General features: G+C 37.2%; 1 protein-coding gene across 1 annotated transcript in view; it reads right to left on the bottom strand.

Moving 5' to 3' along the window:
• The window catches only part of LOC136834210 (neurogenic protein big brain-like), a 210,107-nt gene that overhangs the window by 27,364 nt on the left and 161,335 nt on the right, over positions 1–21,408 (bottom strand). The window contains exon 3 of the mRNA XM_067096501.1: positions 4,838–5,039. Coding sequence (XP_066952602.1) covers positions 4,838–5,039 — 202 coding nt within the window. The remainder of the gene's footprint in view (positions 1–4,837; positions 5,040–21,408) is intronic.

Raw genomic sequence — 21,408 nt, 5'->3', positions numbered from 1 at the left:
TTATGTTCAGATGTCTGTATTTTAATTAGTGGATTCTTAGTCAATAACTATACAAAACTTGCAAAACGCCCACTGACCCAAGATGACATTTAACCCGTAAGGAACGAATACAGTCACCATGCAATGCTTTTTTTTTAAGCACTAAGAAGTCTACAGCATATAACTTAGCCAATATTAATATTCAAAGACATCACGCGTGGGAATACGGAACGGCCGCGTACAAGACCACTCTTACTGAAGACAGCCTCTTCAAGATTCATTAGAAATTATTAAGCTAATATTTAAGATCCTCTTACAACCATTTCTTGAGGCACCAATAACCAGCACGTAAAAAAATTATATTTCCAATGTCCTTTTTCAAAAGGGATTCTTTACGATCTCTCATACACGCATACTGGTTAGTGGTAATGGATTTAGAAATAAAAAAAAATGTAGACAGTTATAGAAGCAAAATTAATTCAAGCAGAAATTATGGCTGATAGAACTGTCGGTAAATTAACTACCGGTAAATTTCTTTACTGTAAAAGGAATGTGATACCAGGTGTCTCACTGTCCTTGATCAATTAGATAAATTTTACAATAAATTACTGAGACATACACTCGTCCACGCTAACTTTTTAATGAGCAAGTTTCTGAAAAACTACATTTGTTAACATCTTAAGATTTGATCATTTAAAGCTGATTAACCCAATGTATGATCTTTAGTACGAGAGAGAGAGAGAGAGAGAGAGATCCATTAGGGGCTCCTTACCCTCCTCTCTATCTCCCACTTTTAACGGCTGTTGGATGTAAAAAATCGAGGATTGTATTGTGCCATTTTTAAAGGTCCATAACAACCTCCCAACCCCAACCCCATCCCCTCCCCTACCCACCTCCTATACATCTTCGGAAAGAAGAAAAACGTGAGTACTCGTGCTTAATGGCCCATGGCGACGCGAATGTCTTCTATATTTCACCCTGATACACTGGGCCGTTCTCGATACCATTGGCCGAGGCTTCGTTCACAAGCAATGGAGAAAAAACTTTTAATCGACAGCAGAGAAAGAGATGAAGTTTGGGCAAACATCTGAGTGATGAAAATCGATCAAGAATAGACAAACGTTGACATAAAGTAAATATTTCCAGATTGGGCAAATATTCAAATGACAACCAATGCTGTAGAAAATCTTTAAAACACATTTAGCTGAACTTATAAACAGAAGCAACATTTTTTTTTTTTACTAAACCTATTTCAGCTCTGTACATTCATTCTTCAGTTGTCTATCTATATAACTGCGTGTGTTACCTCTACTGGTGGATGGCTACAAGTCCCTTTTTAAATTCAAAATAAACACCGTAATTAACGCCAACTGCACACCATGATAACTTATGTAATTTTTATACCCAAACTACATGAATGATATACTTTTCATACCAAATCCAGTTTCATAGTAAAAAAAAAAAAACTTAGCGTTAACAAATAATTTTTAAAAAAATAAAAAAAAAAAAAGCCTAGCGTCAATATACCTTTAAATAAGAACAATCTGATCAATATACAAATAAGAACAATCTTAAAACCGACGGAGGTCACAAACTTGACAATCAAAATGACACTGATAAAAAAGACACTGTTAAAAAGAGTGCTACCTACAGAAAGTAATGCTCAAAAAAGGTAGACAGGAAACTTCCATCATTTTACAAAAACACATTACAAATATATCTACAGGTTGAGAAGGCTTCATAAACTGGACCATACTAAAACTGTCAAAAGAAAATTCATCTGAAAAAATATTACAATGCGATGCACCAAAAAAATAAAAAAATACCAAATTCTAAAGGACATGAAAAAAATGAGAAAAGTGTATACACCAGAAAATAAAACAAAAGAAAAAAATTATATCCGAAAACTAAAAGAAAAATGTCGGTTGGGGAACTATGGAAAAATGAAAAAGGGAATAATTGATTTGGGAAGACTGAAAGAAAAGAAAAGGAATATGAGTAACATTAGACGATAAAAAATAATGAAAGTGATACGACCGAGTATACAGCATAAGGAATATAAGAAAAATGCAATGAAATTAAATTACTAGGAATGGTAAAAAAAAATGAAAGATTCAGATACAAAAAACTTAATATAAGTTTCTTGTGTCTGAAAGTTTAATTTTTTGTTACCATTCCTGTAACTTGATTTTATTGCAATTTTCTTATTTTCCCTATGCTCTATACTCGGTCTTATCACTTTCATTATTTTACTTTCATAATTTTTTATCGTCTAATGTTACCTGTGTTCCTCTCCTTTTATTTCAATCTTCTCATTTCAACTATTCCCCTCTTCATTTTTCCAGTGTTCCCCAACAGAGAAAAAATAAAATTAAAAAATTAAAGCTTCAAGTACAAAAACCTTAATACCATAAGTTCCGAAAAAAGAAAATAAAAAACGAAAGCTTCAAATACAAAACTTAATACCACAGGTTCCGAAAAAGGAAAATGAAAAAGAATACGACATGAACAGAGGTTAATAAAAAAAATCATGACCTGAAATAGAGATGAGAGTCTCAGATTCTGAAAACCAACACTAAAAAAATGAAATCATTATGCGAAAACAAAAATTACAAAAAAAAAAAAAAACTCAATCAGCAATTATCCCAAAACAACCGGAAATAATAAAAAAAAAAAGCACACGAGACAAACCAAAAGGAAAACCTGAAAAAGCAGAAATCCCGATTCCCTTTCACGGATCAGATAAAAGCAGCCATTACCCGCACACGCACCAGAGTGTCGCTCAAAAGCTGATCGCCACAAAAACGACCATACACTGGCCTTTATGTTCGGCATCTATGATTCACTCCTCACTCTCTCTCTTTCTCTCCCTCTCCCCCTGCTCTCTTTTCCTCTGTGACTGCAGCAAGCGAGACAATTAACCGCTAATGAAAAATTATAGACAGCAAAAGGGTCCATCAAAGGGTGCCCACTGGCACACACAAAAGAGACAGAAATGCAAATCAATGCCGCATGCCATTTCACACTGCACACAGGCACGTCAAGTGTGCATTTATGCGGGGCGTTGCTCCCAAAACATACGAACATAGAGAATATGCTGATATTCACCAGGAACATACATTATATAGTCAACAGCTACAATAACAATCGGATTCCTGGCTCACTTTCGAACGCGAATGGGTTTGAATCAAACCTGGGAAAGAAAGAGTTGCTCGATTTTGTATTTCCCTTTCAGATTCAAGAGTTTTTGTGGTAAGCGTGCCCAAAGGGGGCGAGAGGAAATCGGGATACTGGGAGGACATTGTGGCCATGAATAATAAAGCGCATGAGTTTATACGCGGGCATGAAAGGGGTGTGTATGATTCGGAGGCAACGGGAGGCTGTAGGAAAAGATACCAGGAAAGATAATTTTAGATGGAGAATTGTATCAGAAGTGAAGGACACAAAAGGCTTACATTATTATTATTATTATTATTATGTTATTATTCTAGAAAGATAAAACCCTGTTCATATGAAACAAGGTCTCCACTGACTTGGAAATTCAGGCCCTGTGCTACTGACTTGAAATTCAAGGTCTAGGCCCTGACTTGAAATTTAAGGCTCAGCCACCTGACTTCTGAAATTCAAGTTCAAAGAATATGGTGTCCATTTGAAATGTTACAGATCACGTGAAAAACAGAAAGAAGAGATTAGTCATCATAATTAAAGAAAAAGAAAAGGGAGTCGACGAGCTGCTGATGAGTTCTGTGTGCGTACATTAATCGGGAAAGGCTGAAGAAGATTCCTGCAAGTTAAAAGGCTGAATGAGGTTATAATTTATGTTCTATTTTCTCAGGAGCCACATCTAAGCATGACCTGTGAATACTAAAGTAAAACCCCTCAACATTTCATCCTTATGAACGCTCTTGTAACCTCCTCCATTATAAAAAAACTCATCACTGTTGGTGGAGGATAATTAAAGAGTTAACTTTTTTTTTATTTAGGATGGGAAACCAATCTGTTTATGAGACTTTCCAAACTTTACGCAATTTCAACAAAAAAAAGCACGATTTACATCGAAATAGCATATCTTTTTGTTAGTCAATATCATCTTTTTAGTTACGATACTTAAAGGAATGACATTACCATGTTATATGTGATAAGGGCATTCACAGATATGTTTGCGACACTCCAATTTCACCGCATAATTCTCGCAATGAAATCCAAGTGGCCAACTCATTGGATGAGGGAGGCAGTGAGTGAGAACTGGGGGCAAAATAACTCGGTGCTTTTACTGTACATATAAAGCTTTTCAAATGCCTCTGCTGACTTATAATATCCCGTTCCCTGTTGTGTGCGCCAGCTCTATAATTCGATCAATTTCAGAGGGAAAAAGACTACAAAACCCCAACGGATACCAAATACATAATAGCGTACATTAATAAAAGTAAAAAATAAAAATAATAATAATAATCAAAATCTTCACCTACAAAATAAAAATAATAACCAAAAACTGAACCAAACAGAAGAAAATATATTTAATGCATATGGATGTTTAAACAATGCCACAACTAAAACTGTAGTTACCCCAACCATGACTACACGACATTTTAGGCAAATCTTCAACTGCATATACACGTAAAATCACATTTAATAGCGAGGCCACATACTGGACCAAACAGAAGAAAAACCATTTAATGACCCAATAAAAAAAAAGCACTTTCCCCAACAAGGGTACATGAGAACACTTTAGGCAAATCTTCAACTGCACACGTCAAAACACATTAATTAAAAGGGGGCAAAAATTGAACCAAACAGAAGAAAAAACATTAAATGCGTAAGGTTATTCAAACAGTGCCACAACCAAAAACGCACTTACCCCAACGAGGGTACAAGAGAGGTAAGCGATGCCGATGGCCATCGCCGGATTGCCCAAGTTCCTCTTGTAGGGGTTGACGGAGGCGAAGACCACGAACACCACCACGAAGGTCAACAGGAATTCGAGGCCCAGTCCCTGCCAGGGAGTGATCGCCTGGGACACCATCGTCGCTCCCAGGTCTCCAGTGTAGCCCGATGTCGTTCTGTAAAAATAGAGGTCAATCAATTAGATGTTTCAGTTCTGTAAAATGTCTCTGTTGTCAAATTACTGCCAATCGACCTTCACTTATATACTACTGTTGTTGTTAAGGACGACAAAGCACACCATCCCAAACCATCAGGACCTTAAATGACTGGGCTACACAACAAAATCCTTCTGTCGCAATGATGCCCAACCATAAACCAACATAATCTGAAATTGATCCTTCTCTACATTCTACATAACTGTACAACAACACTGGCAGCCAAAATCATGATCCACCGAGTACGCCTTGATCCAGATCTGCCCTAAAATGGAAGACTGCAATATCTGCAAAAATACAAAACTGAGAAAAATGGTAGATACTGCAGTTTTCCCTTGTTTTACTACTGATTTTGCTGATACTGCAAATGGGACCCCCTAATTACTCGTGGAAAGCACTCAAGAATCATTCTGAAACTGCGGTAACCTGTGTATTTTGTGTTTCACGAGCCCAATAGGTGGCATATCTCAATTTCGAAAATTTTGCAGATACTGCAGTTTTCCATTTTATGGCAGAGATAGTGTTGTCGTGGGTTTCCGGAATCCTTGTCAAAATGGAGTCCAGGGCGTATGGGACTTTCGCCAAAACTCAAACAAAATTAATGAGAAAAAATGACTCGATCGACCTCAGTTGAAGAGTTCTTCCTATACTTCCGTTTTCCTTTATTCCTATAAACTGCCATGTTATATAGGCTACGGCAGGTTCATCAACTGTATACTGAACAGCTTTGCCTTTTACTGGCCTATTCTGCTTTCCTTTAAGCATAGACTAAACGAGGAATGTCGGAAAAAATCACCTGTCCTCGGTATTATTATTATCATTATTATTATTATTATCATTATTCAGAAGATGAACCCTATTCACATGGAACCAGCACACAAGGGCCACTGACTTGAATTCAAGCTTCCAAAGAACATGGTGCTCATTACATAGAAGTAACAGAAGGAAATGGGAAATAGAGAAAGAAGAGACTACTTATTAAAACAGAAACAAAATATGTGGTTCTATTTCCTCTAAAATTAATTACACTGATAAGGATGAATTTTAAGCACTTGACTGACAGCCGTTTCCTAAACGAATATTGTTTTAAAATACTAAAATTTTTCATATTACAAAATTTGCCAACATTTTCTTTATCAAATGTCATTCTCTCTCTCTCTCTCTCTCTCTCTCTCTCTCTCTCTCTCTCTCTCTCTCATTACTCACTTGATGAACGTATGCATAAGACATTAAAACTTTGACAAAATGACCATAAGTTTGCCACATTGTCTCATCCCAAGGACACCCTATAGTTAAATACACATCAACACAGCATGATACTATACACACAATATATATATATATATATATATATATATATATATATATATATATATATATATATATATATATATATATATATTAATATATATAATGAACATATAATTGTGTGTGATAATTGAGAGAGAGAGAGAGAGAGAGAAGAAAGAAGAGAGTAGAGAGAGAGAAAGAGGAGAGAAGAGAAGAGAGAGAGAACTCACCTGCAGCAAGATGAACGAGGCAATACATCTGACCTAATCTGGCTCAAATGTACTGTTTGCTGCCCAATCTTAAAACCCCCCAAAAGGACCTGGCTTTGTTTTGCAGACGTGGAGTTTCCACATCCAGACGTATGCACAACAATGCAAGTGTCCAGTTATTAGTATGGTGTTTTATCTCGGTTGCTGGTACTGAACACACGAGGAATAAACTAGCAAAAACGACGTTTCATTAAAGAAAGTTTTATATATACACCATAGTACATATATATATATATTAAAAACATATGTCTCATATAGCTTATATATATAGCAGAACGTCACAGTGAATGTTTTAACATATAGTAGGCATATATAACGTCATAGTGAAAATATTTTAATATACATATATATATATATGTATATATATACATAATATATACATACATATATATATATATATATATATATATATATATATATATATATATACACACACACACATACACACACACATATAATCAATAGGTCCCTATATTTCAACTGATTTCTTTGGCTTTTCTAAAAAAAAAAAAAAAAAAATTGGAAGGCGGGAAAGCAATTTTCCCCCCTCTCTATTTTCTGATCGTAATCAACAGAACTCAGATCTTAAAAGAAACCAACGAGAGAGAGAGAGAGAGAGAGAGAGAGAGAGAGAGAGAGAGAGAGAGAGAGAGAGAGAGAGAGAGAGAGAGAGGCACGAACAAGCTTCAAAGTTAAAAGAGCAGCATCAATTTCAATCCTTATCTGGCCCGAGGTCTTGGAAAACCCCGAGTTCTGAAGTAATCAGGATCGGAGGAGATAAAGAGGTTAAAACACGGGAGATAAGCAAAGTTCTTCAGGTACGAGAAACTTACAATGGGCATCCAATGTCCATCGTGTGAGGGAGGCTTAGAATATACTGCAGAAATGAATGGAGGATGTTGGTGGGAGTTTCAGGAGGGAATATACTGACCTGTTACGAAAATAAAAAAATAGATTACTTTTGGGACATAGATATATTTTAACCATACGTGAGACAATCAAAGCTTTGCAAGAGTATTTTTTTTTATTCACTGGGTCAGATATGAAATATTTATGAACTGAATGTATTTAATATAAATTACATAAACACACACACACACACACATACATACATACATACATACACATATACATATATATATATATATATATTATATAAACATATATATATATATATATATATATATATATATATATATATATATATATATATATGTATATTATGTATAATAACTCTTCCTGGTTTAAAAACATCACCCAAAGCATTTTCCCTTTCATAAAACGATTTACTGCCGCGATTACAAATCTTCTCTAACTATCGCCCTTCTCATTTAAACAGCTGTTGAATGACGTCACATCCCTGGACGATGTGATACAGAAACATACATTCCCAGCCACCGACCTGGCACCTGGTTCACTAATGCACTCAAACACTTGCCCTGTTGGCATTTGCATACGCGCTGACATCTTTTAAATATAAACAGAACACACAGTCACTTAACAGGAAGCCCATGAATAATCATGAGCCCCAAATGTATTAATTATGAAGCCTCCAATATGCAAACCCTCGGATAATTCCATGATGGTATCTCTATTGGGAATTACTGGAATGGACTGTGGAGGTGTGGGGGGCAGGGTAACTGCCTCCCTAACGTAACCCCTTCCCCATCCCCAGTCCAACCCAATTACTGAACAAGAAAATCGATGCCCCAAGTGTGGAGTGAAAATTTAAAAAGAAATTGAAGGGTCGTAGGTTAAATCAATTGAAATGGAATCTTAGTTATGTTGAAAGTTAAATGGCTTATGAAATTTTTAAAAAATCTATAGACCCCCATGTTTCTGTACTTGGCTAAAGCTTTTTCTGTTCTTTCATATTTAATTATTGTTTACCCTAAAGCTGCAGCTACTCCCGAGACCCCTAAGACAATGACATAGTTGGTTTACATCATACTGGCGTTGCATGAGCAAGGTTGTCGACTTTAAGAGAGTAAACATAATTAATGGGCTCTCTCTCTCTCTCTCTCTCACTTTAATAAGTGTGGTAAATCCTATCCAGCCTAAAACAAGTGTCCTATTGATGGTAATTACAGTGTAAGGGTCAAAATGGTTGCCAAGCATCGGTAAGGGCTTAGCAATATATAACACATTAAAAACAATTACGTGTATATTTTTGTCCAATTCAAAATGCATTAAAAAATACTTAAAAACACAGCTTATTAATTAAAAACTTTTCGATGAAGGAACGAAGGTTTATACGAAGAAAACTAACACCCATCTTCAACCTCCATCCATGAGGTTGGGTGAAACGAAGAAGCCCTTCTCCCCTCCCCCTAACCCCCCCAAGACGAAATTCAAGGCAGGTGGGAAGGAGGGAGAAAGAAGCCTTTTACTGCAGCTTCGTTTATGAGGAGACAAAGCAATCTCGCCCTAAAAAAGAAGTCATTCTCCTTCTTAAACACATAAAGGCTATGGCATATCTGGGGAAAAAGTTTTCTTACAATAGTGAGGCTGTCGAGGGAATGCGGTCTTTTATTTCAGCGGCTTTTTTTTTTTTTACTTGCGTTAGTTTTTATTTAATCTAGGAGTAGGTAAAAGTGAATCATTTTTTCCCATGCAGGTTACTCGAGAAGTAAGGTCTGGTTAGTTTTTTTTAATATATTAATAAATAATAGCACATAATGTTTTTTATATGCCGCTTACTCGAGAAGTAAGGTCAGGTTAGTTTTTTTTTTTTTTAATCTATTAATAAATAATAGCACATAATGTTTTTTCTATGCAGCCTACTCGAGAAGTAAGGTCAGGTTAGTTTTTTTTTCTAAATCTATTAATAAATAAAAGCACATAGTATTATTCCTACGGAGGTTACTCGAGAAGTACGGTTAGGTTAGGGTTTTTTTTTTTATCTTGGAATAATTAAAGTATATAATTTTTCCCATGCAGGCTACTCGAGAAGCAAGGTTAGGTTTTTTTTTATCGTGAAATATATAAAAGTACATCATTTTTTTCCTACGGAGGTTACTCGAGAAGTAAAGATCCCGTGCTTGCATAATGACGCAACTTCATCAAGCAACAATAACCTTTATTTCAACACGAAGAAAGCAACAGTTTACTCATTCACTTGTACACGATATCTCACCTTGAAAAAGACTCACTGCTCAGCTAATCATTACAGCGTTCTCGATCTTCCCCCTTCACCGCCAGTTAAGAAACCTGCATCCACTAATTAATTTACCGTCCACTGGATGAAACAAAGCCGGTGTTTTAACACAAACCCACATTTGCATTTTATGCAAGTACTCCCCCTCTTCTCCTCCCCCGCCCCATTACGGGATCTTTTTACCCAGATTTTCTGGCCACACAGTAACTTTCAGAGAATGCTCTCCGAGAACGTTTTTCATTAATTTTTAATTACGGTAAGTGTATGAGGTGAGGTGAGGATGTCTGCAATTGAAGAGCTTCCAGGGAAATGAAAACAGACGTCCCTCAAGCCCAGTCTCAATTTCAGTCTTGGGTCTACTGGCCTGGCACGTCATTCAGCTTCATATCCTAGCATGTGGTCGATAGAGCAAATCCAGTCCTTGGTTAAAACAAAAGACTATTATTAAATAGAAGATGGAAGTACAGCAGATAAGTGGGGCAAACTCACTGACTTTTAACAGCTACAGAATACACATACATAATGTCAAGCACCCAAGCAGAGTTATAAGGTCGAAATGCAATGTCAGATTCTTTGAAACTGACATGACACTATATACGTGCACACTTACCAACTTAACACACTTGCATAAAAAAAAAACTACAATGCATTTACGTGCAGAGACAAAAATCCCTTCAATATTATCAATGAATCCCACGAACTACCGCTTCCCCTGAAACCGATACCACGAACACATGATTGGACGTGGGCAGGAGGAGGAGGAGGAGGAGGAGGAGGAGGAGTTGAATGGTGTCCTCATCAGATCATCATCATCATCATCATCATCTTAAGGTTTCTCAACGCTTCCTACGCGCTAATAACCTCAAAAACACCCAAAGCCAAATCGCCTTCTTAAAGATGATGACGAAGCCTCTCTCCGGAGTGGATAAACAAAGTGGTACTTCAGCTGTATATATCAATCTCCTCCCGTGGAGCGATGAACCTGATCTGTTATTTTGGTCTGCAAAGGCTTGAACATTAAATATTTCTCAAACTGTACGACAAAAAAAAGGGCAGGAAGTTATCACTAATAAAAAAAAAAACTAAAATAAATAAAATTGCATGTACAATACAAAAACAGAGATCAATATATATATATATATATATATATATATATATATATATATATATATTTCTTTCATATATATATAATTATTTAATTGCAAAAGGTGCGTTTCCTTCAAATGCTCTGCAATTCTGCCATTCATTACTTATTAATTATAGCTTAATACACCAAATTTCCGGACCTAATCCCCCTTTTAATATCTCGTCGAGATGCCCCCTTAACTTGAAGCTATCAAATAGAGGGTCTGCACCTTGACCTTTAAAAGGGCGCCGCCCTTCTGACCCACTGACTTCATTAGCTGAATAAAAATTCTCCCAACACAACAACTGCGTAATTATTGTCACTCTAAGTTGAAATAATTTGTTTCTACTCGAACAAATTCAAACTGCTCAACACTGGGCAGTTTTATGTAGTAGTTCAAAGGAACAAAAGCTAAAAACTATTGCAAGTAACGAAGCAGCAATACACATGCACAAGTGTGTGTGTGTGTGTGTGTGTGTTATATATATATATATATATATATATATATATATATATATATATATATATATATATATATATATATATATATATATATATATATATATATATATATATATATATATATATATATATATATATATATATATGATTAAGTTGAACCACAACGCGAAAGTCATCAGTTATAACCACTTCTAAGGTCAAAAAAGGTCGTTAACGCTTCGGCATCTATCATTCACTTGTCTTATCAAGATAAAACGGTTACAGTTACTTTATCGTCACGAATAAGTGTCAGAAAATCCTTATCACACCATTTATACGTCACGACTGAAACGAACTTCTTTCGTTTGTCTGTTAAATACTGCTTTAAAAACGTTTGATCCGATGGAGTGCATTGCGGTACTTAAATACAATATGATGACAATAAAATTACAAAACGAATGTGTAGACAAACAGAATAACAAGAAAACTTACTGAGTGGAAGAGAGAGAGAGAGAGAGAGAGAGAGAGAGAGAGAGTCCATTATAAAAAAACTACCAAAAGCAACTCATTTATTTCTAAATGTAAAAACCACAAACAATAAATATTTTAAATCATACTCCCTCTCTCTCTCTCTCTCTCTCTCTCTCTCTCTCTCTCTCTCTCTCTCTCTCCACATACACACAATATAGTGAAATGTGCCTCGCCATCTTACGAATTTCGTTTCCATTGTCAAGGAATCTTAGACATTGACCGTTTTTCTTTCATCCGTGCCCGGCCGATCTCCCTCAATCTGTTAGTGTGTGTGTGAGAGAGAGAGAGAGAGAGAGAGAGAGAGAGAGAGAGAGAGAGAGAGACTCTTAACAGTTAAAGTTATTTGTTGTTTGGGAGGGCATAACAATTTACTGAAATATTTATATAGTTTTTATGATTTACTGATAAAGCATGGATGTGTGTTTGTTGTTGTTTGTTTGAGAGAGAGAGAGAGAGAGAGAGAGAGAGAGAGAGAGAGAGAGAGAGAGAGAGAGAGAGAGCGAGTATTGAAAACCTCGGGTCATCCAGAAAATCCTTCCCAACATAGCTATGACCATACGCAAACACCCCCAACCCACCAACCCCTACCATTAACCGCCCCCCCTCCGCCGCCCCCTTCAGCCAACCGACTCCTTTGTCACCGGAGACTCCGAAAAGGAATAAATGCCCATTCAACCCAATTCGCTCCTCGAACAAGACAGGAAATGCTTCGCCTTATTTGTCCACCTTTTGCTGGGCGAAGACCCTAAAATGCCCTCCTTTCACTGGAAATAGGAGGAGGAAGGAGGAGGGAGGGAGGAGGAGGAGGAGGAGGAGGAGGAGGAGGGAGGAGGAGGAGGAGGAGGATAGGATCTGTAGGAAAAATGTGGTGAGGATAAGGCGATTTTATCATCTTTCATTCCGACGTTACCTCAAGGATTCCTTTACCAGGGTATATGGGAGTACAGTCATTTTTCATTTCAAGATGTTAACGCATTCTGTTCCAGTCAAGATTCTCACTAAAATAATCTTTATGTATGAAATGGACTGTAGGTCATAAAAATCTTATATTTACTCCGATAAAGTACGTAATACAGGACCAAAAAAAAAAAAATAATAATAAAAATCATTCATTTTCTATAATAACCACTAATAATCAAAGGCACTAAAAGGTATTACTTATATAAAAGGTTATATTCTACAGCTGCCTTACAGTTTATATATATTTCCTCCAGGGATGTCATACCTTTCTTCCCTTCTCGTTTGTGACTAAAATGTAACACACACAACGCATCGTTTAAATTCAAACTACTTAGACAATATCTGCAGAATTTTACAACCTAACACAATCTAAATTTTGTGAGTTCTGTACACAAACGGCCCATTCTAAATACACTCATCAGACGGCGGAAACGAAGACCTCCCCCCTCTACCTAAAATGAATCTCGACCGGAAGTTTGCCAAACCGGAGTCAAATCCGTTGATGGAACCAGGCAGAGGAGCATCGACAGAGATGGAGTACCGGGGAAATGACGGGATGCATGCTGGGTCCTTTGAATATCTTAGAAGGCACAGCGTCAATCACCGGCGTTAAGACCCGGCATATCGGCCGCCCGACCCGTCAGAGGAGTATTTCAAGAAATCGTGACATACAAAAATAGGAGAGAAAGTTCTTCTTAGAAGAGTGTATATATAGTTTCCTTTGTTCTAGGGACTGCTTGGACACGCCAAAAATATGAAATGAAATCACTGACTTTACAAAAAAATCTTTTTATTCGTTTTTTTTTTTAACACGGATCTGCTGTTTATGACCAATTTCATTTTTTATTCATTTTTAGTGTTCTGTAAAAGGAAGCTATTGTGCCGGCTTTGTCTGTCCGTCCGCAATTTTTTCTGTCCGCTCTCAGATCTTAAAAACTACAGAGGCTAGAGGGCTGCAAACTGGTTGTTAATCAAAACCATCGAATCATCAAACATACCAAACTGCAACCCTCTAGCCTCAGTAGTTTTTTATTTTATTTAAGGTTAAAGTTAGCCATAATCGTGCTTCTGGGAACGATATAGGATAGGCCACCACTGGGCCGTGGCTAAAGTTTCACGGGCAGCGGCTCGTACATTATGATACCGAGGCTACAGAAAGATAGATCTATTTTCGGTGGCCCTGATTATACGATGTACAGAAAACTCGACTGCGCCGAAGAAACTTCGGCGCATTTTTTGACTTGTACATATATGTATATATATATATATATATTGGAAATTGGGAAACTAAATTTCTATTGTTTCAAGCAAATCCAAAAATAATCTTCGGAGTTTACCGTCTGCAATTTGTACATGAATTGCCGTATTTGGAGGAATAGTATCATGAAAGATCTAAGAGATGAATCTGATACCGAGCAAAGAAATACGTACGAGTGTCTTGTGATGCCTAAATTCAACGGGGAACCAATACGGTGTTGGCCAGCTCGAATTTTTGGGACGAACTCGAATATATTACTAGTATTAGAGAGAGAGATAAAAAGATAGATAGACAGATATAGCCAGATAAATCGAGCTGATAGATACACATACATTCCTGAGATTAGTTACAAAACACGTTTCTCTCCGATTTTATCATGGGAATAAAACAGGGGGTAATATTACATTAATTTTCATTCTCTGTTGAAATTAGGCAGAAACGAATATAATACTTTGGCAATACCGCTGTACAACTACTTCTACTACTACTACTACTACTACTACTACTAATAATAATAATAATAATAATAATACAATAATAATAATAAGAAGAAGAAGAAGAAGAAGAAGAAGAAGAAGAAGAAGAAGAAGAAGAAGAAGAAGAAGAAGAATATATTTTTATATTATAAATAGAACTAACTCAAAAAATATTATTAATAATAATAAAATAACAGAAGAATCCCAACTCCAATAATAATAATAATAATAATAATAATAATAATAATAATAATAATAATAATAATAATAATACAGGGAGAATCCGAACTCGAAAAATAAGAGAAATTCCCGGGCGCTCAGCAAAGTAATTGCCGGTAAGGGCTGACGCGCCGGATTTTAATAATCTGCCCCAACTGAATGAAGTGGGAGGAACTCGTCGAAGAGTTATTTTTGGAATGCAATAAGTAGTCGGTCGGCGAGTTCTGGCGTAGCAGAAGCGTTGACGGAACTAAGTGAGAAATGCGTTGACGTCGGAGCAAAACCTATCAGACCACTAAGCAATATGGAATTGAACATTGTGTGTTTATATATATATATATATATATATATATATATATATATATATATATATATATATATATATATATATATATATATATATATATATATATATATATATATATATATGATGATTATAATCACTTCTGTACACACATTTATCACACATTGCCACAGGTGAAAACTAAGAGAGATGGTTTGTGTGTTCGTCCGTACTGTTTCTGTAGTATATATATTTTGTGACTTCTAATACTATTTATCAGTCGTTCGTCAATGGCTTGGAAATAAAGTCGAAACCGGTCAGGACCTACACCCCGTCTCTCATTTTTCACCTGTGGTAATGTGTGAGATATATAAATATATATATATAAATTTTAGTCACATACACCGCGACATTACTTAACCACAAATATTAAGCCACAAACATCCAATTCACTACACCTCGGTAATTACGTACACCCAGGGGGAATTATAATCGTTAAGTGCTTCGTCACCAGTGAGATTCGAACTGTGTATTTGTGTATGTAAACACACACACACATGTATATATAATATATATATATATATATATATATATATATATATATATATATAATATATATATATTATATATATATATATTTATATATATATATATATATATATATATATATATATATATATATATATATATATATATATATTCATTCCCTCGTTAACTTCCATCCTTACGCCTCTCCCCTGAAAAACTGCCATGTAATAATAATAATATCAATAAAAAAAAGTTATGTGCATTAAGCACCAGCTCGGCAGCCCCCTAGAAATCCATACTTTGCCCCCATCCCCCTCCTCCTCCTCCTATGTAAGGCTACAAACGTCGCCATCTCCCCATCTTTGAAGGCCTACTCAACTCGCCCCTCCACAACCCCCTCCCCCCGTTATTCCCCTTCCCCTGGGTCCCTAGAGATCGGTCCCTAAATGGGCTTTAAACCAAATGTGAAATGATCCGGGGGAAATCATTCTGACACTTCTACTGAGGATACACCGTTAGAGAGAGAGAGAGAGAGAGAGAGAGAGAGAGAGAGAGAGAGCAGCGGCATCATAAGAATATAAGCTATGTTCAATGTCAAGAGATGAGATCAAAGCACAACTACAGTGTGATGATGTAAAAATATTTTTTCTATTAGTAAGCAAATATCTTTTTTATATATTATATATATATATATATATATATATATAATTTACATACATGTAATGATTTTTATATATCATAGTCATCTGTGTATATATTTTAATTACTGTCTTTGCTTATAAGAAGCCAAAGCATCGTCCATTTCGTGGTGTTAACCAGGACGTCCAAAGATCAAGTAACTGTAATCATGAACTTAATAAGGAAGACCCTATCTTGTATGTTACAGAGAGAGAGAGAACGTTCCCCTCCTATTTCTTTCTTAATTCAATCTCCAAGATTGTATTTTTCAAAAACAATGGCAGAATTAGGCCGTAAGCACTAAAATGGAGCATATAGAAAACTCTATAAAAGATATATAGAAACTTGGACAAAGACAAGAGAGACCCTAGAGAGAGAGAGAGAGAGAGAGAGAGAGAGAGATTTGACAACAATGAACTCCACTAGAAAATCTTAAATTACTAGTCAGCTGGTAACATAACTAAAACACAAATCTCACGAAATTTGTTATATTTTAAAGACATCGAAATATACCACATATTAACACCAAATACAAAAAAAAGAGATATTAACAAACTCGCATGCCTTAACAAAACGAATGCGCCCAGACTCGAGGGTCCTAATAAAACAAATTAGGAGGACTGAGCAGCGTGTTGCATGCTAAGCCCCACCCAAGCTTCACATACACAAATGGATTTCAAAGCCTCCAGGAAGTGATGTAATTCGGTAAAATAAGCGCGTCAAACAATTCGAAATAACACATTCAACAGTCCTAAACTGGGTGTAATTCCCCGCAGACACGTCACTTGGAAAACTGGTTATCAGCGGAAGAACAAGCTGCAAGGCAGACACTGACAGACAGTTCAACATATTATCTCCTTTCGAGACGACATGAAAATTATACGAACTTGCTTCTAATTTATTTGTGGATTTATAGCAATTACTATGCGCCAATAATTCAAGTCTTTTTTTTTTATAAGAGCCTTGAGGACCTAACCTAATTATTTTATTACTGTGGAAAAAAGGCGAATTAGGTTGTCTGCAATAAAGGTATACTTTTCTAAATAAATACTGGAAGGCTTTATACGGAAAAAGATCTCCGCTAGGCCTTTTTTTTCGGGGAGAAATCTGTCAAGATAAAATTCCTCAGATTTAAAAATAGTCATGTATGCTTAAGCCCCTTTGGAAAAAAAAATTTACTAAAAAAAAAAACTGAATAAAAATAAACTTGGAAGGGATACGAAGTAGGGGGAAAGTTTCGAGTGTCTCCGAAGCACTCGAAACGGGGAACCCCTTATAGAGGGGCAGACCAACTAACTCGAAGTGGAATTATACATACTGGAGTGAGTGAGGGTCATCATTTAAAAAAAAAAAAAAAAAAAAAAATTTTTTTGAAAAAGGTGGGGAACATTTGATCTCCCGAGGGCCTTGCCCTCGGGAGATAAGAGAAATCTTCCCTAGATTGATCGAGGGTAAGGGCACACGCCCAAGTTGCGATGATGATGATGATGAGGATGAGGTGATTTGAGTGGATGCGAAGTGTTCTGGGGGCCACGTGGTGGTGTCAGAGAGAGAGAGAGAGAGAGAGAGAGAGCAGAAGCAAGAAGAGGAAGAGACAGCAGGCAGCAGGCGGCAGCAGCAGCAGCACCAGAGGAGGCGGCGACGTTGGGCTACGCCGCAGGGCATCCATGGAACGGGCAAAAGGATGACGAAGCTCTTACCACCACCAGGAAGAATGGGGATGGACGGGGTGGGGTGGGGTGGGGGGTTACAGGAGGAGGATGGACCCTCTAAGGAACAACAGGGACAGACAGAAGGCAGAGATCACGGCGTCTGCCAGATGGTGGACGTAAATATCCTCCCAACCCCTTCCTCTCCCTCCCCCTCCACCCCCGCCCCCAACATCCCACGGGGTCCCTTCCATTACCACCCACCGAGCAAACACCCTCCCTATTTTTTTCATTCTCACTATAATCGGAGGCTCGTGAGGAGCCACGAGGGATCTAGATCTGCCCCAGGGGCGATTTTCATAACACGATTAATATTTGACTGCAAAGAATAATGATACTTATCACTGACAACCACCGAGCGTAAACTGTGCGTGATTGGCGTAGAGAAATTAACTCTTACTTTGTAAATTATCGAGCTTTACAGAACATACAATAAATATTCTCGAGAGAAAATCGACTTCATTTTATTATTACAGGTCAATGATAAAAAGAAACTACTACGCACGCACGTGCAAAATCTTTTTCCAAAACTAGATGACTTCCGAAAAGTATTGACAATGGTCTGACATCCTTTTCATTTTTCAAATAGCTTCAGCAACTCTGTTTTACTAATGTATTGTCCTTTATCCCTACTTTTCAGCGCGTTTGAAAAATCAATTATGGAAAAAGAATAATTGAAACTACATTTTGCCAAAACGTCACAAATACAGAATCAATGATAAACCACGATGATGAAAGACTTGAAAAATATTAATAATAATAATATCCGTTTCGTGAATGGAGCACAAATCTTTTCCTCACTTAACAAACGAAAACAAAGTTCATCGTTCCCAACTTTGCAATCATCTCCTTTCGCATTATGAACTCGAATTCCTCCTTTAAATAAAAAAAAAAAAATGAAATAAAATTCATACCCTCTTTATATCTGAAATATCCCCTCAATATACAGATTCCTACCGCTCTTGGAATGCTGCCGTATTGTTTAATCCGACAGGATGTGTATAAAAATTCCTTCTCCCATACTCGCGAGGTATGTTATGTCTATAGAAATGCGGATATGGAGTGTGGGGTTTAGGCCAAAGGCCAGGCACTGGGACCTATGAGGTCATGCAGCGATGGAAAGGAAATTGACAGTAAAATGTTTTAAAAGTATAACAGGAGGAAAACCTCCCAGTTGCACTCTGAAATCATTGTTAGAAGAGGGTGGATAGCAAGATGGAAGAAAGATAATATGAAAGGAGGTACAATAAAAGGAATGAAAGGGGTTGCAACTCGGGGCTTACGGGACGCTGCAAAGAACCTTTAGTAATGCCTACAGTACACAGGATGAGGTGCACTGACGGCACTGGGGTAACGCGGGTATACCGAACATCAGTGACGTCAGTTTTTACATTATGGAATGAAAGACTGCAAGATCGAAAACTGCCGAACGACCAGGTAAATTATTTTTGCAGGTAATTAGTCTGTCATACGTCCAATTTATTCTAATACCTGGAAATGTTCCTCGCTGACAATTATATTGAAAGCCACCGGAACCTGGGGTTCAAAAGACCACCCATGTAGCCAAATATATTTTGCCAATCTATTTTGAAAAGACCTAAATTTGGAATTGAAATAAGTCTTTGTTTCAAATGCAAAAAATACTAAAAGCCTAAATAACTTAATCACAACACGATTAAGACTGAAGACCAATATATACATCCAAAGTCTCGCTTGGTACAAGTGAAGAAAAAAAAGTCTCGTTTGGTAAAAGTGAAGAAAAAAAGTCTCTCTTGGTACAAGTGAAGAAAAAAAGTCTCGCTTGGTACAAGTGAAAAAAAAAGTCTCGTTTGATGGTAAAAAGTGAAGAAAAAAATTCTCGCTTGGTACAAGTGAAGAAAGTCTCGCTTGGTGCAAGTGAAGAAAAATCTCGTTTGCTACAAGTGAAAAAATCTCCTTGGTGCAACTGAAGAAAAAAGTCGCCTGGACAAGTGAAGAAAGTCTCTCTTGGTATAAGCGAAGAAAAAAGTCTCGCTTAACGTAAGTGAAGAAAAAAAAAAACCCGTTTGGTACAACTGAAGAAAAAAAAAGTCTCGCTCGGTACAAGTGAAGAAAAATGAAACGTTCTTGGAAGTAAAGATTCTATCGGAGGGGGGCCTGTTTCATCAGCCATATATATCTTTATAGTCATGGCACCCCCGACGAGAGTAACAGTATAACGGCAGTAGTGAAGATGACGGAGGAAGTAAGGGAGACTTACGAGGACTCGGGGAGGGGGGAAGAGTTAGGCACAAAAGAAGCAGTCTCTGAATAGGCTTTAAAAAATGCCAAGAATTTTATAACGAGGTTAAAGGGAGCCTCCGAAATACAATAACCATCACCGGAGTTGGGAATAATCACTGGGGAATAGATCAGCCCCTCGCCCCCTTACCTCTCTCTCTCTCTCTCTCTCTCTCTCTCATACGCACAATTCAATATTAAAAAAATTCTAGCTGTCTTCCTTTACGCCAGTATCACAGCTTCCATCTCTCTCTCTCTCTCTCTCTCTCTCTTCTCTCTCTCTCTCTCTTACAAGCGTAATTTAATATTAAAAACATTTCAGCTTCATCTTCCTCTACGACAACATCGTAGCTCTCTCTCTCTCTCTCTCTCTCTCTCTCTCTCTCTCTCTCTCTCTCTCTCTCCTCCCTTCGTCAGAGCCATAGCCTTAAATTACATCTCCTTATCTATTATAAGTCTGAACATCCCCAAATGCGACCTGCACATCAATCCCTCTCTCTCTCTCCCCTAACCCCCCCCTTCCCCTACGAGTTCCACCCCCACCAGTCCCATTTTTCCGGGGCCAATTCCCATCTCGGTACCTCACAGAACTTTTCCCCTCCGTTACCACTCCATCTACATCACCCTCCTTTTTACACTAAGATTTGATCTTCCCTCGTCCAAGGCCATTCCAGAAATTATGAAGAGGAGAAAGAGAGAGAGAGAGAGAGAGAGAGAGAGAGAGAGAGAGAGAGAGAGAGAGAGAGAGAGAGAGAGAGAGAGAGAGATTCTTTCTCTTTTTCCAGTGTCCAAAATCATGGAAGAGAGGCGGAACTGAAGTGTCTTTTAATTTTTTTTTAGGGTCCTCTGAAATTATGGAGAGAGAGAGAGAGAGAGAGAGAGAGAGAGAGAGAGAGAGAGAGAGAGAGAGAGAGCACGCCAAGAGTTTACATGCAAAAGGAAGTTTATATGCTATACCATAGCCCTGCTATAAATTTCTCTCTCTCTCTTTTCCGTAGTATCTTTTGAGAGAGAGAGAGAGAGAGAGAGAGAGAGAGAGAGAGAGAGAGAGAGAGAGAGAGAGAGAGAGAGAGTTTCTATGTAAAAAGACAACTTACACTCTATAAGAAAGCTCTGCTATAAATTTCTCTCTCTCTCTCTCTCTCT

The sequence above is a fragment of the Macrobrachium rosenbergii genome, chromosome 53 (assembly GCF_040412425.1).
Source record: "Macrobrachium rosenbergii isolate ZJJX-2024 chromosome 53, ASM4041242v1, whole genome shotgun sequence".
Lineage (NCBI taxonomy): Eukaryota > Metazoa > Arthropoda > Malacostraca > Decapoda > Palaemonidae > Macrobrachium > Macrobrachium rosenbergii.
The sequence above is the reverse complement of the archived record's forward strand: the minus strand, read 5'-3'. Positions and strand labels throughout refer to the sequence as shown.